At 38.5% G+C, this 22,371-nt stretch overlaps 1 protein-coding gene across 3 annotated transcripts in view; it reads left to right on the top strand.

The window, feature by feature from the left end:
- LOC102226342 (cAMP-specific 3',5'-cyclic phosphodiesterase 4B-like) overlaps nucleotides 1-22,371 on the top strand; it is a 67,045-nt gene that overhangs the window by 9,833 nt on the left and 34,841 nt on the right. For all 3 annotated transcript variants that reach the window (XM_023335537.1, XM_023335536.1, XM_023335538.1), the window contains exons 3-4: nucleotides 8,991-9,102; nucleotides 14,660-14,907. In XM_023335537.1, the coding sequence (XP_023191305.1) occupies nucleotides 9,061-9,102; nucleotides 14,660-14,907 (290 nt within the window). In that variant the 5' untranslated portion in view covers nucleotides 8,991-9,060. The remainder of the gene's footprint in view (nucleotides 1-8,990; nucleotides 9,103-14,659; nucleotides 14,908-22,371) is intronic.

Raw genomic sequence — 22,371 nt, 5'->3', positions numbered from 1 at the left:
AGCTTTCGGAACAAGTAGTTTATCATAACAATACATAAAAATAGTTGCTGTTCCTAAGGTTTCACTCCCATTCAAGTAGAAGTTGTTGCTGTCTTGTGATCTATTGTACTTACTTCCCAATTCAGCAGTGAAACAGGAAGGGAGTTTATGAAAGTACACACAGAATAAAATCTGCGTTTCACTGAGAGGAGAGGCAATTGGTAAGTTGGATCAGTTCATTATCTTGTCATTTACCTTTGATATAATTTTATCTTCTTTCATTTTTAAATTGGATCTTGTAAATCGTTTTTCTGTTGTGTGTGTGTGTGTCAAGAGGATCTGTCATAATTGTAACACACACAGCTTGTTGAAAGGCCTTACCGCTGGATGTGAGTGAATTTTGATGTTATAACACTGACGCACAGAATGTCTTTTATGACAACAGAGGTGCCTTTGTTTGGGTATTTAGACCTTTAAATGTATGACAATGATTAACTGACCCTGCACAGATCTCCATTGTATAGTTGTGCTATGTGACAGATTCATGAGTTAGTTGGGTACATTTTGTTTCTGCAGTCTACCCTTTTTATACATTTTGACATCCTAACATTGAAACATAGTTTGGGTCAGATAATTAAATATCAATTACATGTAGCTCCTGACTGAATAAGTGTAAACATGTACAGATTAACAGGAGTTAATCTAATGTACTCTGGCTAGCTGGATGAAATTTATCTGATTGTACATTAGATAAACTGATCTGTCTGAGCACTGACTGACAATAAATCGGACTTTTAGTGTTTTATCTCCGTTAGGATTAACACAAAACAATAATTAGAAAAATTTGGTCTGATGAAACTATAATTAAAGGGTTTGACCATATTGACTAGTGTTATATTTGGAGGAAAAAAGGGGAAAAGTACTAGAGCACCATCCCAACTGTACAGGGTAGACTCATGCCATGAGGAAGATTTACAGCAACAAAGGACTGATGCACATCATCAAATATCATAAACATTATGCGGAAATGTTGACGAAACATCTCAAAACATCACTCTGGTAGATGAAGCCAGGGGGAATTAAATGGGATTTCCAAATGCAAAATGATCCTAATTAGTTACAAAGTTGCCAAAGAACAGCAATGTCAATGTTTTAGAGTGTCCATTAAAGCCCTTATGCCAGTGACATGGAAAATTTGTGTGCAGAGCTGTGGGGGTGTGCGGGCGTGTGTGTGTGTGTGGGTGTGCGTGTGTGTGTGTGTGTGTGTGTGTGTGCATGATTGCAAGGCAGCCTACAAACCTGACTTGGTTATAAAGGCCAGGAGGAATTGGCCAGAATTCAATCAAACTGATGTCAGAAGTTTATAGAAGGAAGTTTGAAAGGTAACTAAATATAAAAAAAAATGTCTGTCAACTTCTGAAATTGAAGACAATTGTTAAATTATGTAAAAAACATTTCTGGAATAAATAAATAGTTAGGTCTAGTGTAATGTCAGATAGCTGATTATGCCTTTTCTATTCATTCATTCAAATATCTGGTTTCACCTTTGTCTGCTGAAGTGTCACATGATTTGTCCAGTGAGCCTAATCGATATATTAACATCAAATCACGTTTCATACAGTAAATCTGTACTTTTTGCAAGCTTTTAGTGGTAAATGTTTAGTCTTACAAATTGACATTCAGTGAATTTACATTTTATTGTACGGTACTTTAAAAACTGTAATCATTGAGCCTCCATTGCTGAGTGGAATATGTAGCTAAATGAGTTTCAGTTAATTGTTTTTGCATTGTCCTTGAGATGTAAATTGTGCAGAACATCTCAGTTTCCTCTTCATGAATAGAGGCTCTGGCACAATAAGTCCTAGTGTACAGTAAAACGTTCAATTCCTTTGTAGCAGGAACTAATCACCATATATCTGCAGCTGCAGCCAGTCATCAGGGAGGGGGCTTTTTGAAGAGGAAACAAAGATGAGAAGTCATTTCAACTATATCCCTATAAAACAGCAAACCTTTGTATACCAGTCTGAATGCAGTCATTTTCTCAGGCTATACTGTCCACATTCATTGCAGAGCTAATGGCAGAGTCTTAACAATTTCTCTTCAGGTCACCTTTAGTTGACTTATTAGAAACAAATTAGAGATAATGTTGATCACAGTGGCGTAGCAAGCTTTACAAAAGTATGGATGTGAGTTAACTGCGAAGGAAAACATATCGAATGCACATGCCACGATGTCCAAGTGTATTCCCTTGTATTTTTCTTAAATCCTGCAGTTTTGTTTTGTAATTTCTGCCACTTCATGGTGTATCTTGACGTGTCGGTTTTGTTTTCATCCAAGGAATAGCTTTAAGTTGTGAACACAGTTGTTTGCGTTTCAACAAAGTGGTTCATGTATGAAACACACATGAAATTTCATGCTTTTTTTTGGTCCTGAGGATCAGGAACAGGCTCTCAACACCACAAATTATTGTTCACTTAGATAGACATATGCGCTCACATCAGTTTCACCGCACACTCTGATGGGTCACACAAAGACAATGCCACAGAAGTGATTTATTATTATTTTCTTTTTAGCAAACTGCATGAAAAGTGGAGGTTTTAAAAACACCCACATGGTTTTAGATGTTTTAAGCGCATTAGCATTACTAAAAGCAAGAATTAGTTTAAGAAATATCATTGTTTTCACTGGTTGTTTCCATGAAAGAAAGTGGTTCCTTTGACCAATCAAAGAGATGGAGCTGAGGTAGCATTTGCTTCTTTGAGAGATAAATTAGATTTTATTTCTCATTTCTCACAAAAATGATAAATAAATCCCACAGGAAGAGATGTTTCTATGAAAACAATAACACATTAGCACTGGAGCTAGTTGCATGGAAAAGACCCTCTGTTAATAGTTCTCATTGGTGACAAGAATTTAAACATCACTGTTTGGGATTCTTGCTTTCCTAAGGTTGAATCCGAAACAGTACTACTACAAGGGGGGTGAAGAATATCGTCTTGACTGAAGCTTGAAACGTTTAATTGTATGTTGTGGGTAAGTTCTCGATAAGTGGTCTCTTTGAGGTTCAGAGTACTCCCCTGGTTACCTATTATAAAACTCAGTAAGGCTGTATACACAGCCTTACTTTTTGAGCGTTTTTTTTTTCTTCTTCTTTTTTTGCAGTTTGTAAGCTGATCAGGTGTTCATGGTCTCAGATGGCAAGAACACACAGTGACCTGATGGACCTTTTCCTGAAATATTTATAGTTCTCAAAAATGAAGGTTTACATCTGTCTTTGCAGGGCATTACAGGACCTCACCACTCACCAGGACCTCTGATCATTTACCTCGTTGAAAGATCACTTTACCTTAACTGTGACAGATTTCCATTTAGCATGTTGGACAAATTAATACTGTGCCTTAGTGTATTTTCAAAATATTAATCAATGTTAAAGAAATTCTCTTTCTCTCTCGTGAAAAACATTGAAATACATCCATCTTCTATTGTATTATCATCCCCCGACCTTTAATTTTAACTAAGAAATTTAAAAAAATGCGAGATCATTTTTTTTATCTTACAAAGTCATGTGCCACACCTACTGGCACTCCTATGAATTTGTATGAAAATAAATGAAGTGTTTTAATTTGCACTTTTTAAGAATTTGTCAGTGTTGAGGAATTTTTAAATAATTAGATGTGTTTTCTTGGGTTACAAATACAAAGCGACTTAGATGCCCATTTTTATTAGACAGTTTTTACAACGGTGAAAAACAGGATAACATATTATTCAAGTAAAGAAGATGTGTGTTAGGCTGCATAAATCTAGATAGAAAGTACCTTCTTGTTTAAATTTTCCCATATATACAGTCAGCAATATAAGTGAAGAGGATGGCGTAAAATGTAAATCAAAGCTTGCTGAAGAAAAATTACATAACTTTTTTTCTATTAAAAACCCTTTTAGCTACATTTATTTACTTTTTAAACTTTGAATATACCTTCTACTTTGTGTGCAAGATAGAAAGGGATACTCTTCTCCAAGAAGGCCATTACTATAATGAACACAATGTGGCCACTCTCCAAATTTAGAGGGCAGCAATTTGACTAAGTGGGTGTGGGAGCTGAAGACCTAACCACAAGAACTGTCAGTCTGAGAAAGTAATATCTTAGCTTCTAATATAATGTAAACTACTATAATATCTAAGCAATCTGTCTTGCCTGCTAAACCGTAATGAGGATTGGGCGGAGGGGCTTGGATGTGACATTGTATTAAAGCTGCAGTCAATATTAGTTGAGAGTGAAAGTCCAAACACAGAAAGAGGAAGTGGATATTTGATCATTTTCCAAACAAACCTTGAAAATTAAACTGAACACTTTTGGTTAAACTTTATATGTTGTCACCTTCCTAAAATGATGGCTTGTCATTTTTTTTTTGCCTGTAAATGATGTAGGTTAAAAAAATAACTTTTGGCAAAAAAGGACAAGTCATTATTTTTGGAAGGTAACAATATTGAACCTTCATTTTACATATTTAAAATGTCACAATGTATAATTACAGTCAATTCAGAAATGTATTCTTTTTCCAGGTCATTTTCTTACATAATAAAACTTGGTCACCTTGATCTTTCTAAACATCTAAAATTATTTTGGGTTAGGTTAGGTTAGGGTTTGAGTAAGATTATCCAGGTTGCTGTATATTATGCTATGTTTTGTGGTGATGCCGTTTCAAAGCAATGCTGTCATGCTAAGCAAACTCCGTTTACTGTAGAGTATGTTTATTTCCTTCTTATTTCAAAAATCCTTCTCGATCTCAATGTAAACAGTAATATCGTTCCTTGTCAAACATTTTAACAATATGCTATATGAAATATGTGATGCGTTAAGTCAGTCTTTTTTTTCCCCTCCCATCATTAATACTTTAAAACCGAATTCAGATCCACCACATATATAACCTGCAGATCCACCTACTTATTTTTCAGAGAGAGGGGTCTATGGGTTATTGAATGCAGTAGTCGAACTGAGAATTGGATTGCAATGAAATAAAAACAAACAGCTATTGACTACATGTAGAAAATCCTTTCGACATGTCTTACAGAATAATTGAAGAAGCAAGTTGAATTTAAAGATTGAACAATTCCTCCAAACATCTTCCACCTGCTGTGGCTCCGCTGTTCATGTTATTAACCATCAGCAGTTTTAGATCCTAAATAAAGCTAAATACCTGTATGATTTTTCTTTTGCCATCTTAGCTATTATGCTAGCCAGCTAGAGATAGCTAGCTGTCTATGTCAGGAAGGAGGAAGCAGCTGTAACATTACACACAGCTGCGCGTTTTGGAGGCTGAGAGCAAAGTTCTTTAGCTTCCAGCAGATAAACGATCTTTTGCAATTAAACAGCTTCATTTGCAATCGCAGCAAAGACATGAACCACAAGGCAGGGCCTGCCAGGCAGGGCTGATGTGGGTGGAACTCAGCTGGGGTCAATACGGGCATGGAAAACATTGATACGTTTCTGTCACATTGATTAGTCACTCATGTCTGCCTTGTGGTAATTTTCCGTCGACTCTGGTTGTTTTGTTATTGATGAGGGTACAGTCACTGCCTCCAGAGCTGGCTGACCAATGACAGAAGATTGACCTCAGGCAACACAGACCATGCTGCTTAAGATGCAGCTCTCTTAACACTGAGGTAGTGTGATTGTTATAGTGAGAAAATTGCATGTCTTGTGAAAATGTTTTATTTATACCCTGTCTCCTATTTCTTTCATCCATAGTTTTTTCTGTTAGTTTTCTATTAGAGGGCCATGGCCACCTCAATGCTGGCAATTTAAAATTGGCCGTGTCTGAATCAGCACTGACTGCAGTTAATTCTGTGGGATGCATGAATATCCGTTTCAAACTGTGTGGCTTTGTCATTTGAATACTTCCTGCTATTGTAGAGATTTACATTCATAATCATTTCTTGTCTCTGATTCTAAATATTGTATATTACCGTTAAAAAAAGAAGCTTATAAAAAAACGTTTTCTCCCTCATCTCTTCCACACTTTTTCTCTCTACCTTAGTTTTTTCTTTTACAGAGCTCTCACTTAGACAACTTTCTTCTGAAAGCTGAACCTCCTGCTTGCTTGCTTCATTGCAGATTGCTCTCATTAGCACCACTTTAGAGTTCCCTGCCATTTCAGATGTTCACATCAGATTGAAAGATTCCCTCTTCACCGAGGGGTGATGCCTCATCCTTCTGTGCCCTTTTAATTCTTACAAACTCACTCCAACACTTCCAGATAGTTGATCTTAAATACTCTGTAAACACTCTACTTTAATTACAGTGGGATAGACAAGAGTTAGGGATGATAACCCAACTGAGCCTTACTTTTTAATGAGCGCACACAAATCAGGGCACTGCTGATATGTGTGTCTGTGTGTGTGGTTTTTACCTGGCTGGTCTCAGCTACCTAACATTATGTGTAGGAAAGTATCTATTATAATTTTGTAACGATTTGACCTGGAGATATAGATTCAACTTATTCTGATACTTTGTAAGATACAAGAAGGGCGCTGGGAATAGTAGCTGTGCCACACAATTGGAAGGTTTTGGGTTTTATTCCAACACATGTTCTATTCCTCCCTGCCACATGTTAAGGCACTTAGTCCCAGGTTGCCAACAGATCTGTGTGTCAGTCTATGAATGTGTGTGGGTTTGTTATGACGGGCTGTAGAACAAATCGCTTTTAGTGGTTAGTTCATGAATTCAGTCCATTAAAATAAGATGTATGAGAAAGTGGTCAAACTATTATTTAAAGCTGCAGTATGTAATTTTTATAAGTGTATTTTTTAACAAATTTTTTTAAAAAGTTGTATGTCATGACAACATGGCAAGAGACAGATAATCTGAAAAAATCAAGCTCCTTTTCTCCCAGTGCTACGTAGTAACAACCAATCAGAACCAGAAGGACGGTTCGCTGTCAATCATGCTTATGTTCAGACTGCTAGTCCCTTTTCCCTGTGCCCCCCTTGCTCTCTGCTGCTTCTTCCTGTTAGCCTGCCATGAATGCAAAAGCTAGTTAGCCATTACCACATTGGACAACACATACACACTTTTATTTTTTCCTTACTTTTTTTCACTTCCAAGGCAAAATGCCTCCGGCCGACCCCAGGGACATCACCAGTATTATACAATGACTTCAGTTTATAGAAACGAAGATTCAACGGCTGGAGGTAAACTTTGAGATAAACGCTAATTGTGGAAATGAAACAACTCTTCCTCAAATTAATGGAGAGGTTGTACACCCCGTACCAAGCAGGTCACCCTGAAACGCTTGGGGTGCCAAGCCGAAACAAAAGTCCCACATTGCGACTCCCATGAGACGACTAACAGGGAGAACCCCTCACCTGAACAAATCAGCATGGCCGGCTTTGAGCCGAAACCCACCTTCAACTTCAACACCTGCTCCGCCAAAGAAAAATAAACAAGCAGCTGGAACCAAACGGCTCCACCGACTCCGCTCCCAAGGACAAAGCGACCAGCCCAAGCCTTAAAACATTCTGACTCCGTGGGAATCCCACTGAAAAACAGATTTTCTCCACTTCAGCCTGAGCCTCTGAGCGAAACGTCGCCTTCAAGCATCACCAATGAGGCAAGACCAACACATCCACCCCCCAAAGCTCTAAAGGACAAAGCGACCACCAGGAAAACGACAGGTATGCCAAAAGCGCTTATTGTTGGAGATGAGGCAGTAAATGGAATCAGTCACATTTGCAATGCCAAGAAAATGAGTGATTTCTTTTCCTGGTGACACTGTATCTGATTTAACTCGCAAAGTTCTCTCTCTAACCACTGATCAGCCAAATATTGAGTCCTTAGTTGTGCATGTTGGAGCCAACGATCTGGCAAAACAGAAATCTGAGATTCTGAAACAGGACTTTAATATTCTACTGAACACTATGGGAAAGTTAAAAATGAAGTTATTTCTCAGTGGTCCAATTCCATCAGACGAAAAACACTCCAGGCTGGTCATGATAAACAAATGGCTGATTAAAACCTGCTCTGCCTGCTCAGTGACCTTCATTGATAACCTCTAGATCTATTGGCAGCGCTTTCACCTTTTTTGGAAGAGGCGGACGCAGTCTTAATAAACATAGGACAAAGCTACTCACTGCAAATCTTTTTCATTTTATCAACAAGGACAGCAATGTGATCATCGCTTCAGAAGAACAGGCTCAAGGATGTCTGACTAGGATGGAACCCTCCGTTTATCAGGAGCAAACTTTTCCAAAACAAGCTGATACCTCGACTGAAGACAGAGCGACTGGTTCCCTTCTTACCCCCTACCATGCCCTCTCTGCTCCTCTACTCATTCACAGGATTCACAAGATACCTATGAAGAAATGCCTTCTGGACCAGAGTCTCACTAAAACAAGGAAGATAGAGCATATAACACCAGTTTTAAAGTCGCTACACTGGCTCCCTGTAGTTCAAATAATAGACTTTAAAATACTGTTGTTAGTTTACAAATCACTGTATGGCTTAGCACCACAATACATTAAAGATCTGCTGTTGTTGTATCAACCTTCCAGACCTCTAAGGTCTTCCGGTTCTGCTCTGCTCTGCATCCCCAGAACCAGAACCAAACGAGGAGAAGCAGCTTTCAGAATCTATGCACCACAAATCTGGAACAAACTTCCAGAAAACTGTAAAACAGCTGAAACACTGACTTCCTTTAAATCTCGACTAAAAACCCACCTGTTTAGAATAGTATTTGAAATGTAATCAATTACAAATTTAATGATGGAACTTGACTTAATGCTCTGTTTTGATTGTTGATTCTATGTTGCATCACTTTGTGTTTTTGTTTGTTATGATGTAAAGCAGTTTGACATGCCTTGCTGATGAAATGTGCTATACAAATAAAATTTGATTGATTGATATGAATTGTGCTTTATAAATGCACTTGGCCTTGCCTTATAACTTTAAATATCCAGATATACACAGATTTTGTAACCTTGTGTGTGCCTTCCTTTCTCTGTCTCCTGTTTGCAGTACTGCTGTAGCTTTTCAAAGCTGGACAGAGAAGAGGTGACAAAGGGAGTCTGATTAAGAGTCCCTCAAGATGAAGAAAAGCAGAAGTGCTCATGGAGTTGCACCCGGTGAGGTAAGTGCCGAATTTTCCAACCGTTCATCTGATTTTCTGTCCTTGTATTTGTTGGATTTGTGTTTTTTTTTTTCTCATTTGAATTTCTGCCCTTCACCTTTCACACACTGATGACACACTTTCTGAAAATGCTACACACCCCTACCCATCCGCTTTGCTCCTGAGCAAAAAGACACAATGTGGTGTAGCAGAAAAACACAGCGGCAGTTCGGCACAACGTGTCCAGAAGGTGGTTTGTGACTCATTAACAGATGACTGTACTATTCACAACAGACCGTTATTCAGCAGGACACACTGCAGAGAGGGACAGAAGAGGGCGTGTGTGTTGGGGTGTACATTCATATTTTAGGATGGAGTGTTATTTCTGTGTATAAGCAATTGCATAGTATGCATACTTCTAAATAAGCCAGAGCATGATAAGAGTAAACACAGTGCTCTGCAGAAAACATTCAGATCATAGACTGATTGGAAATATGGATAAAAGGAAAAAAGGACAAAAAATGTGACAGAGTGGGCCATCTGTTTCTCCTCTACACAACTGGTGTTTATTACTGGCAGGAAAGCCAGATCGCTTACTTTGACATCCTCCAAATGGAGCTAGAGGACAGGCCAGACCCTGATGATGAAAGTGTCCCTTCTGCGACTGGCCTCCCTCTGCTCCTCTCCACTCATACCACAGCATATATTAATCAATATTTAACAAACAGAACACTTGAAATTCTTGTTTTGTTTTGGGGTTTTTTACACCTAAAAGAAATGTGAAGAAATTAAAGATATTAAAATGAGGTTGAACTGCAATTATCCTTATTATCAGAAAGTGATTGATGATAGGATCCTGGAACGGATGGAGACATTAATGTAAAGATCCAATGGGCTCTGCTAACCTCACATAGCTAGGTTTGGTTAGACTAAAGGACATACATCTGCACTGCCTTAGGGGCTGTATTATGTGTATTCCAGGCACATAGTGTCATTTTATAGCCCAATAAAGTAACTATATTAACTTCAGTTGATACAAAAAGGCTATATGTATCAAATATGACTTTAAGGAAATTTTGCTTTAAAATTGGGCCTCTGTTTCTTTAAAAACTCCTGCTCTTCCTGAAACTCTGTCTTCAGGAAGTCTTCACAATGTTTTTTCCTCCATCAACCCTTTCACCACATTTTCACCAGAGTTTCACTGAGAAGTAGCTCCTGTAAAGAGCTCAGCAGATGAGCAGTTCCAATGGGTGTTTGCTAATTGCTGCTGGCTAGTCTGAAGGAGCTGAGTGAGGGAGTCGCGGGAGGAGGGCTGATCTGTGAGGCAGAAACGCTGAAGTGTGGAAACGGCAGCTCAGAGGAGGAGCTGAGCCTCGAAGGAGCCAGGTCCGTTTTGCATAGCTGAATGTTATGGAGATTAAAGGATTTCTCAGATATCAAGTCAACACTCCAGGTATGCTTTTGATGAGGGAATAACATTCTGTAAAGCTCGTAAAAAGTTTAATTTTATAATACTGCCTCTTTAAAAATAGGCAATTAATAATCTTTTAAAGTCATAGAACAATAGCGACAGATCGGTTAATGAAGCGTGCACTTTGAAAAATCTTTGGCAAACCTTCACACCAGAAACAATTTGTTATAAATTAGTCTCCTTTCAACAGATCATCCCTTCATAACATGATCCACTCATCAATAAACAAATAAATAATGAATTAGCAACTGTAGTTCTGATGCATAGAATAACCACAGGAGTCCTTAATTCATGTATAATTAGGGGTGGAAACCAGGTCTCATATGATGATGAAAATATTTCTCATCACTGTAACATTTTCCTCAAGAAGCTCTATTTATTTATTCATTTACAGTTAACTTGATGAGCAAGCACTAACATGGCTGTACACTATGTTGGCTAACAGCGTTATAGCTTGCACCTCCTTGAGTTGAGTGCATCGCTAAACCTTGGTGTACAATTTCATTCAGATGCAAATCAGCAGGCTTTATTACTTGAGTTATTTGCACGAACTGAGACTACCTACCCGCATTTTCTCTCTCTTCTACATCAAACAAAATTCTTGAGATTTCATCTTCCACCTTTCAATGAGATTCTACTTCTTGAATCTTTAAACCGTGAGTTCAATAATCACCCGAGAGTTCAGTCACCGCGCAGAGCTGTTAGATGCTGTCGCACACCTACCTCATTTATGAAGGCTGCCTTCAAAAAGCTTTCCTGGAAGCGCCTCGGAGAGAGCAGACTTTTTTTTCTGTGCCAAGAAACCCTTTTTATTATCACAGAGTATAGCTGTTCCAACATTCTGCAAGGTTCATTGTTTTCCCCCCATTTAAACGGCCTTTTATAAGACATACTGCAGATTTAAGCTTTTTACTGCAACATAACTGATGCATGATCTCATATGTCAGACAGAACTTTACACTGGGAGTAAAGCAGTTGAATATTAAAATGCAAATTGGACAGAGTAGATATCATAGAGCATTAGAATCTCGTATCTTGAAGTCTGATATTAGTATTAAATAGCTAAAATTATTTAGTAGTGAAACATCAAAAGCCCTGAATTATTGACAAGGGATGGCTGCCTTTAATATTGATTTGACAAGAGCCTGGGATCAGTGGTTAGAGTAGTCGTGTTCTGTCAGACTGCATCTTCAGTGATGCTCTGCTGCAGGCACAATATATCTGGAATAGACGGGGGCAATAAATCAGACAAATTACTTTCCCTGGAAAGAGCAAGAGAGTCAACAGAGCTGTCCTTACTGCCTATCAGCCTGGAAAAACCATCAGAGTTTATGTTTATTTTATCAGAGTCCTTTGCTCTTATTGTCAGGTCTCTGTTTTGCATTTAACAGTCTTATTGATTTTTGACTTTGTGCATCCCCGCATTCACTGGTAGTGACTTTTGTTTAAAAGGAGCTTTCAATCTTCCATTGAACTTTTTTAAAACAAAGGAACATTTGGGTGCCACGGTAATTCAGGCTAACAAAACGTAAAAAACGACATGTTAAAACCATTCTAGCTTAAAAAAATGCAGTGACTGAGCCACCTATGTGAATACCAAGGACGATGTTAAGGTTACAAGAATGAGGTGGGGCGTACTTTTAGTCGTATTTTGGGAAAATCTAAGCATATCCAGATAAACCAGACAAATTGTTTAAAAGTGAGTAGATGTCATTTTATAAAGAAAATACTGTCAACCAGCCAAATCAGAAGTCTGTGTTGGAGGCCTCTGCCAAACAGGACAACAGGTAGGGCCCTCTGATCGATGAGGAAAACGTGGATTGAATTGTGGAACAGAACACAACAAAATAGAATTCACAACAAAATGTGGAATTTCACAGAATTTGTTTTTATAGGCAATCAGCATAAAGTGTACAGTAGTTACTGTCGTTACCTGGTGAGGCGGGGCTTGACTCAGCTCAGCTTTCTTATCCACACAAACAGAAAAAAACGGTCAGCAATGGCAAGGAAAAACTCACTGTCCTCCCAATAAAATAAAATTGGCACAAGATTCAAGGCTACGGATTGGGAGAAAACGTGCTTTGTTGGCTCATGGTTTGACTGGAGGTGCAGGAATACGGGATGGAGCATGAGTGCTAAATACAAAAACACTCATAGTGCAAGTTAGGAAATAAGAATGAACAAAGTCTACTATCCTGCTACTTTTAGGTTCACTCCTTCACCAACACCCGCAGGCTTGGACTTGTTAACCCTGTGCGAAGTCGATGTTTCTTACTTCATCATTGGAAAAAAAACCCAGATATACAATATTGTGGTTGGGATATGAACCCATTTTCCCTGAACTGGAGCAGTACATTAAAGCAGACCTGCAGAAACACCTTTTAATTTTTTTCTAAATATCTGTCTCTGTCAGGTAGAACAGATACTTTGGCATTAGTCATTGGACAGTGACTGTAAAGTAGGAAACAGTAACAATGTTCACCATAATAATGATGAGATTTGTTCTGTTAATTTACCTCACTTTAAGCTACTCGGTGTTCAGGCATACACCTGATTTATAAACTTTAATATAACATCTGACTGGAACTGATTTGGAAAATCCCTAATCCTAAGTGACTGAAGGTGATAAGAGGAAGAAAAGACTTGCAACATCCATGAAGTGAAATAGTTGAGTTCTGAGATCTGGCCAGACTGTAGCTCTCATCTTTTTACTCTCACTTTCTGTCAGATTCAGTCTCTTGCCCACTCATCCTCTTCATCCACTCGCTTTCACCCTACACACACTGACAACAGACAATTTGTTGCCTGCCTCGTCCACGAGGAATTCCTCCCCCGCCCCCTTCCCGCTTTGTCGTCATGAAGCCTCCACGCCTCCCTCCCTCATTTGAAACCTTTTGGCGTGTTTCTTTTCCTCTTGCATGTGGTGAACATAAAGTGGAAGGAAATGAGCTGTGCCAGCCCACTCCTGTTTCCCCCAGTGCTTTGGCTTGTTTACAGCCCCGTCGTTCCAGCTCGGCCCTTTGGACTTCTTGCTTAAACGCTCACATTAAGCTCACGATTTATATCTGGGACAGCTTCATAAACATGCCAATTGCCAGTTCAGGTGTCAAGTGGATGAAACGAGCCGTTATTCTTCTCCGAGCTGAAAAGTGATAAAAGATAAGCGTTGCTGCTGCTGTGAACAGGACAGGCAGATCGTTTTGTGACTAAATCATTTCTCTTCTTTGAGACTCTGAAAAGATTTGATTTGTTCTGTTAAACATTTGTCCATTCTTCCCCAAAACTTTCTGTGATCCTTACCGTTTGTGTTTACTCTTCTTATTTCAGTCTGTCCAATAAGTTGCGATGTAGTAATCGCAAATCCCAAATTCACTCAATGTTCGCAAATTGTTCACGGACTTGCAATTTTCACCAGTTATTGCAACGTTTCTGCTAATCTGACTTGAATATTTTCTTTTTTTCTGACCAATCACTGCAAAACCCAGCTGAATTTTGACCAATTTCCTTAAACCCCATTCTAATTTAACTTCCTGTTCTACGTCGCCTCTTAAAAGCCATGTCTGACTCTACAATATCTACAATAACTCTTTTAAGAATTTTTAATTATTACGATCTATGATGTTTAATTTCTCTGTGGGCCCTAGAAAGTATTTTTGAATACTTGTAAGTACTTGGAAATATTATTTCCACTTTAAACATTAACTGTCTCTTTTTCGAGAAGGTTATGGGCAACAATTAAATTTTTTTTTGCAAGGTCCTGTTATGGGAAAAATAAAGCTTAAAAAATATTCAGAACTTTTACCACAACTTTTTTGAAAAAAGTACCACAGAATTAGTAATTTTAGGCTGCAACAATCGCAAAAGTACATCGCAACATCATGGAATGCCTGTTTTTATTATCCTAACATTCACTATTACTATTGTTATATCAGATTTTATCAGTGTTTTAATTCTTTTGTCCTACTGTACATGTACAACAGTGATACCTGTATTTCAAGGACATATTCCATTTTAACTTCCTTTTAATAATGTTAATCCCAATATTACTGAGTTTTCCTCAATATTGAACAAAAGGTAAAAGCTATAAAAAATCTTCTGCTTCTTTAGGAGAATACAGATCCTCCTGTGGGACAATACGCCACCGGCAGCACTCTCAGCGTGGAGGTGTGCAAAGTGCACAGGCGCTTTTCTGGTAACCTACAGCTGCCTCCGTTGTCCTGGCGGCAGGCAGAAAAGGAGAGGGACCGAGGCAGGCCGCTGACGCCAGAGGAAGATCCCACGACCCGAACAAGACCCACAAGTTTGCCCATCGCCTCCCTGCCGCGCATCGACATCACACAGGCCGACCCCGACAGGTGAGGCTCCGTGCTACACTGCTTCTGACGCGGCAGCCATAGGAAAGTATGCATTTCCATTGATCATATTTGACATTTCAAAAATACATTTGCTGAGTGGAAATGAGACAATTTTGAAGAAAAAAAAAAACGTCCGGTTTTTGATTAAAAAAAAAGTTTTGGATGAGGTGGGTTTTTTTGGTCGTATTGAAATTGGTTCATTTCGTAAAACTGTGCATCACACAAGTCAGATGATCAACAACCGGATGTTGCTATTGGACGACAGGAAGTAGTTGGTGAATGATAGGACAGCATGTTTTTTTAATGACTAATTGTGTGAACAAACATATCACATATGATTTTAATTGTTTCTTATTTAACGGAGTCAATGCAATTGCAAAATTGTGTTTTTTCGACATGTATATTGACAGTTTTGTGAACATTGGTAATGGAAATGCAGCTAGAGATTCCTCCTATTTTATTATCCCTTTTATTTCTATAAAATAATCCTGTTGGCATCTTGAATAAAAAGAGGCCATCGTTTTCACAATGCTTTCTCCCTTTTTCAAAACCGTAGAGAAGTGGCATGTGTCATTTTGTTAAATGTAGAAGTTGATCACACAACTCTGCAGTTCTCCTCTTTTATTACCGTGAAAAGTTACACAAAAGGGATTTGGTACGACTGGTTCAGATCACTCTAACACGTCCACTAGCTGTAGCTTCTGTAGGGAGGCTATGAGGACAAAAACAGCAACTTTCCTCCTATTCTGCTCAAATATTTGTCACAAATTGTTTGTAAATTTAAAATTCATGATTCTATTTCTTTATTCTTGTCTTAGGACTTTAAAAAAAAAGTCAGCAATAAGCATAATCTTGTTTTATAGTGAAAGATCACAGGGTTTTGCAACATTTTTATTAAAAAAAAAGCACCCCAGCAGTGCAAATAAATTATAAATGTCTGTCTTTAATGCACAGTAGTGGAAGATGTTATTCAATGCAGAAAATTGATGTGAAAGATATTTTTTTTATTATTGCCGAAATGCACTTAGCCAGATGGATCCTTTGTTCTTTGAATTGCTACTTTAAACTACACAGTGAAGATTTCTCTGCAGTTATCAAGTGACCCTTTCATTTGCCGCTTTCATCTTTCTCCTGCTCATATTCAATGTCCCACATCAAATGGTCAATTTATCTGCCACTGATCTGCACTGTAGGTGCAACTTGGTGTCTTTCTTTTAAATAGGTTTCTGAACTATTACAACTTTTCCTAAAGAAATCAAACTTTTTGACGTTTTCTTACTCTTAGTATGTTAAATGATTTTGTTGATTTAAATTAGATTCTGATTGCCGAGGTAATGATCTGGTATGAAATTGTCTCTCAAATTGTTCATTCTAACTAGATCGTTTACTTACAAACTTATTTGCAAACTCCAAATTTGCTGAAGACTAATTCCATCAGTAAAATCCCAACTTCTGAGAGATTTCTTTTTTTTAGCTGAGTTGGATTTCAGAGAAAAACTATACTCAGACTTTCTAAAAAAAATATTGTCTTTTGAGTTGGACTTGAACAATCTTTATCTCAGGCTATCAAGGATGAAGTCACTAGGTAAGTAGGTCAGAGATAGCAGCTCTGACAGAGATGTGAATATTCCCAGTGAAAGGGTGTGTTTGATTTATTACCCAGGGACATCTGTGGGCCGTGAGGTGTTAATGATTCATAAAAAAGCTGTTCACATTGGCTGTGACTTCATCGTATTTCTCTCAAGCTGAACTCTGCATTAAACGACAGCAGTTTAGAACAACCTTGTCACATTTTGAATGAAACCTTTACAGCTCTACATAGCGATGAAACGGACTTTGAATGTTGCTAAATAAATAAAAAAAATTCACATAATTTTCTGAAGGCTTGGTCCACAAACCGAAAGCAAACACAGTGGTATTTAGCACCTACTCATGTTTGTTGCTTCAGTTAATAAGGTAAAGTGTGACCCTTTCCTAATTAGTACATAAACCAGGAAAGACAATCTGCACAACAGCTCATGTCAAACTGTTAAAAACCTGTTAAAAAAATGAATTCAAGACCGACTTCACACCTGACACCAACATGAGTGATCTGTTCGTCTCCCTAAAGCGCCAAATACTCAGTCATCGATGAGTTAATGAGATGCACCCATTTAATTTATTAACACGGATAACAAAAACAACCAATCGTATTGCGGCAACTCAAAGCATTTAGGGATCTAGATGTGATAAAGATGATTTGTTGAAGTTCATAGAAAAGTAATTTAAGGGGTTTTAGCGTGGTTGTTTGGTGCCCTATATACAGAGGAGAAATGATGTTACTAATGCAAATTACAGTACATTAACAGGTACTGCTGTACATCAGCATTGTAGGTTTGATATGTCCTCTAGCCATGTTGTATAATAACTTAATCATTTTCAAATTCTTGAATATTGTTTATTTTATTCCATTCAAAAATATACACAACTCAGATGACTTAGGTCTTTGAGTTTTACATAAAGTACAATTTTTGCAAAGAAAAATAAATCTTTTGGGCCACACCCCAAAAGTTGGGGATTTGAGCGACTGCCCTATGTTAGTCTAGGTTTCAGCAGCACAATACACACAAACATACAGTTGAGGTTAAAATGATCCATATCCCTGGCAGTTTAAAGGCTTAAAGTGATTTTTTTTTAAATTTTCCAATGTGTTGCTTTTCATTGGAAATAATATTAATATTTTGGAGAGGTTCAGCCATAGTCTTATCTTGAATTCAATGCCAGAAAATGTAGAGGGAGCGAAAGATTAGTGATATTAAGTGTGCCTTAAAACCTCAAACACCACATATTTTTTGGCCAGTTTCTAGTACAAACATCTCAGTACACTTGAATTAAGACAAGTTACTTACAAGTAACTTTTCAGCAAGTTATAGGAGCTTGTTTTAAGTAAATAATTCCTTAGTATTGATGAAAATGTTCTAATTCCACTGGCAGATAATTTCATTTACAACGTGGGAAAAATGACTTGTTATTAGTGACATAATCTAATCTAACATAATCTGGAACTATTACTTTTTCATCAATACTAAGGAATTATTGACATAAAGCAAACTGCTATATCTTTCTGAAGAGCCACTTGTAAGTTAGTTGTGCCTCAACTCAAGAGGCAAACTAATTAGCAACATTTCAGCCAAGAAAATTGGTAATGGCCAAAATCCGAATCGGCAGGTCAAGCTTTTTAGAGATTGCAGTCGGCCAAAACACTGCAATCGCTGCACCCGTAGTTAAAACCCCTTATGCAATGTTATCTTTTCTGTATAGTAGGTAGACATTTGAAGTTTGACTGCTGTTAATCTAGGTCAGAAACCAACAGTTCCTCAGAGCTCTCGCTTGAGAAGCAGGCGATGAACAAACTTCTTTGATGTCACTTTGAAATACGTTTGCAAAAGTTGACGCCTGATGATGACGATGATTTATTCTAGTACGTTCTGACCTAGAATGATCCCTGACAGAAACCTCAGCCCTGCGCTGTCCCTGGTTAGAGCACACGCTGTGGGACCTGAAGTAGCTGCATTAGTGGGTCAGGGTGACGCAGGTCACTAGTAGACATTTCAGTCACATCACCCAGAAACAGCTGCCTGCATATCATAACTCAGATCTATGTATGAGCTTTAGATCTATTAGGAGATTTAAACCACTGTCATTTTGACAACAGTAGAGTGGAAACCTTCTTTTACAGCTGCTCTCTTAATATATTGAAACATTCTCGTGATGAGCTCTGCTGTTTGAACATGGTTTTATCATAAAGATGTTGCATTTAAATTTTTGGCATGCAGATGAAGACCCGGGAGCTTTTTCATCCTCCCTAAACTTTTCCAGCAAAATTGAATTCCTCAAAAATGTACTTATAGTTCTGTCGAATGGCTTATCTTTCTTGTCTTTGCTTTGTGGCAGCCACAGCTGAGCCTCGGGGCTCCAAAAACATTGTTTCTGTCCAGTTAGATGTGGAAAATGTCCCACAGAGCTTCTGTTTGGCTTCTCTGAGTTAACTCTGCGCCCGCACAAACGCTCTGGGAGGCAAAAGTGATTTTTCTTTCACCGCAACATAATTCTAAATAAACATCAGCAAATAAATTAATTTTATATGCAAACACTTGCATATGAAAAATTCAAGTGTTTGGACAAAGACAAGTGTTACATTTTTTTATTTTTTTATTTTTTTTATGTTCACACACACCACATGGAGAAAATTGTTTTGCCTTCATGTGCCAGGGCAGCTTTGCTCTACAAAAGGAAATCTGGAGATGGTATCCTGATTGCTTGGCTGACTTTATTAAATTAGGGTTGCATCTTCCATCACTGTAGACAGAGTGCATTAATAAAATATGAGCCTGTGTTTGTATGACCTTCAAAGTTTTGCATTTTTTTGTGCGTGTACAGTAGGAGTGTGTGCTAGTTTCACTTAGTTTTTCATTGTTTTAGTTAATTTTCTTGTTTTTGTAGGGAATAAGCTTGGGTGTGTTTGTGTGTGTGTGGTCTGTGGGGACATTAAAGAACAAATTGCTCAGTTTATGTTGCATCTCCTAATAGCAAAGCAGCAACACTTCGCTTCCCGTGTCAATGGCAGTTTTGGTGAAGTCAGATTTATTTGTGTAGCACATTTCAGCAACAAGGCAATTCAACGTGTTGCACAGCATAAAAATGTAACAGTAACTAATTGAGAAACGAGCAATTACATCACATTTAGTCAAAATCATCAAGCACACACATCAAATATATCATTATTGTCCCAGAAATTATGAATGAAAGGCAACTCTATGCAGGTGGGGTTTTAGCCCTGATTTAAGGGAACTCAGTGTTTCGGCATCTTTGCACTTTTCTTGAAGTTTGTTCCAGATTAGTGGTGCATAGAAACTGAATGCTGCTTCTCCTTTTAGCTCAGAGATGAGGCACAAATTCATGTTAAGCAAACATGGAAGGATACTTGGAACAGTAAACATGAACTTCTTCAACATATGTGAGTCAGGTAGTGAGGTAATTAGTCTAGGAATTGGATTCAAGTGTGATGACCTGGAGACACATCTAAAAGTTGCCCTGAAGAGTTGGAGGTTGACACTTCTGCTTCCATTCTCTGTAACTTGTCTCATTCTTTCGCAGCCTGAGTGAACCGCAGACACGTTTCGATGTAATTTGGAAAACGCTTTCCTTTTAAATAGCTTCTCTTACCTCAGTGCTTCCTCTGACACGAAGCAGAACAAGCTGCAAGTTTTATTGATCCAGTAGCAGTGTTCACACCAAAGAATGTTAAATTAAGTACTTAGTTGCTCTTACTCTCTAAAGCCTCGCAACATTTGTAGTCGTCGTATTCAGCTCCTGCTCAAATTGTTTGACTACATTGCAAGGTTCAACAACATGTTCTCACTTTGTACGACCCGATGCTCAGATGTGACCTGACCGCTCACGCGTTCACGGAACGAGGTAGCCTTGAATCCGGAACCATGAAGAAGCCGACCTTCTTCATCATCTGGATAGGAGAACATTGACAATATGTAAAGAAATTGAGCTCCTCTGCCTTCTCCCAGTGCTCCCAATTCTATCAAGAAATAACCAATCAGAGTTTGATTGGCCTCCATGTGGCGCTGCTCATCCTTCTTTCTCCTTCGCCTGTTTTTTTTTTGTCATGAGCTTCGTACTGATAGCAGAGCCTGTTGTGAATGCTAAGGCTAGTCAGCATGACCCACTGATGACAGCAGAAAAAGGGTTTTCCTTTAACAGTAAGATGTTTCTCAACCATTAGCACATTTAACAGCATGCACCCGAGGATGATTGATAGCAATAAGACCCTCCTCCTGACTCTGATGGGTTGTTTTTGGTCTTGAGCTGTGCATTTCTAGTATTTCGGCAATAGTAGCTCGGCGGGAGGTGGAGGAAATTGATCTTTTCACAGATTATCTGTCTCATATTATACAACATAGTGACAGTTTTAACAAATATGTCAAAAAAACAGATTTCGTACAAAAGTAACACACCGGAGCTTTAAAGTGCCGTTTAGCACATACAGGGTATTTATCTTCACTGCCTGTATTTCTGGTGGCTGGCTTTACCTACAAGGTAAATGTCTTTTCTGTTTTCTTCTCAGCATGTTTACAATAGATCGGTCTGGTTCTGCTCAGTTTTCCACGTCAGCGAGATGAACCAGCTTTCAGGCTTTTCAAGACACTTTTTGGGATGAGGGCTGTGGACATTCAATGTATAAATAATGGCAACTTGTCAAATCAAAACTGTGCTGTGGCTCATGTCATAACCAGAAACCTGAGGTGTTTGGTAGGACAATAGGAAAGTGAAAACTAAACTTTTGGTGACCAGGCTGGATTATAATGTAACAAACACAGCGGTTAGCAATTTCTCATACAAAACCATTTCTTCTTACTCTAATTAAGCTAAATTGAGTTCATACCTGCTTATCCTTGCAGGGTAACTTTCTCCACAGGCCATTGGGTGAGATGCACATTAGTGATTATTTCTAAAATAAATCATATTCCATATATTGCGCCTACTTTAAACCATTATTCCCCTGCAAACATCCATGGTTTTAAAACCTCAAGTGGAAGTCAGTGGAGACGGTGAACAGGCTGACTAATCTGCAGCTGGGTTTTAATATAGAGTAGTAAGGGACAGTCGGTCAGATAAATAGAGCGACTCCCTTTCCACTCCCAGCGTTCCAGCTCAGCTCAGCCTGTGAGCGTCTGCCAAGCCGACGTTATCCTGGCGCTTCGCTCGTTACGGGACAGAAAAGGGAAAAAGGAATCTGAGTCCGTCAGCAGACACAGAATCGTTGCGATCTGTCGTTCGATGAGAAAGGAAGAAGTGGAGGTGAAGGAAAATGTGGCGGAGATCCCCCAGGTGCAGAGCTCGGTACTTTGACTTCAGTGAGGAGGTGGTCAACAGACCACACCTTGTTGCTCCCAGGTGACCTTTAAACTACCTTCCCTGTACTAAGCCTATTGTTCTTCTGTATTTTTTTTTTCAGCTGACCAAACGGTGTGGACGATATTGAATTTATTGTTTCCTGTAAATGTTTAGGTAGTACATGGCTAGATTACAAAAATTTGATCTATGCTATTATGTGTTGCTAAGGGAAGATAGTAAATGTTTCATCTCTTGAAATCTCAGACTTTTGTAATATTCGCAGTTAATCCCAGATTTACCAAAATTTGAAAATATGGCGTTTTCCTGCTTGTCTCAGATTAAGAGATTAGATTTGTGTGGGATAAGCATGGTGGCAATGTTGCTGAAAGCGAGGGGATTTAATGATGCACAGGACAACATGGATACGCTGTTGGTCTTGAATGCGTTTAATCAAATTTTGCACATTTCTCATTAATCCGTGCTTCGCTGGCAGAGGTGTGGAACTTTTCATCCCAATGGCGGAGCTAACCCCAGATGTAGCGCTTATTACAGCGGTGCCGGTAAATTCAAGGTAAA

This window comes from Xiphophorus maculatus, chromosome 6 (genome assembly GCF_002775205.1).
Source record: "Xiphophorus maculatus strain JP 163 A chromosome 6, X_maculatus-5.0-male, whole genome shotgun sequence".
In the NCBI taxonomy this organism is placed as follows: Eukaryota; Metazoa; Chordata; class Actinopteri; order Cyprinodontiformes; family Poeciliidae; genus Xiphophorus; species Xiphophorus maculatus.
Note: the sequence above shows the minus strand (reverse complement) of the source record. Positions and strands in the feature narration are given on the sequence as shown.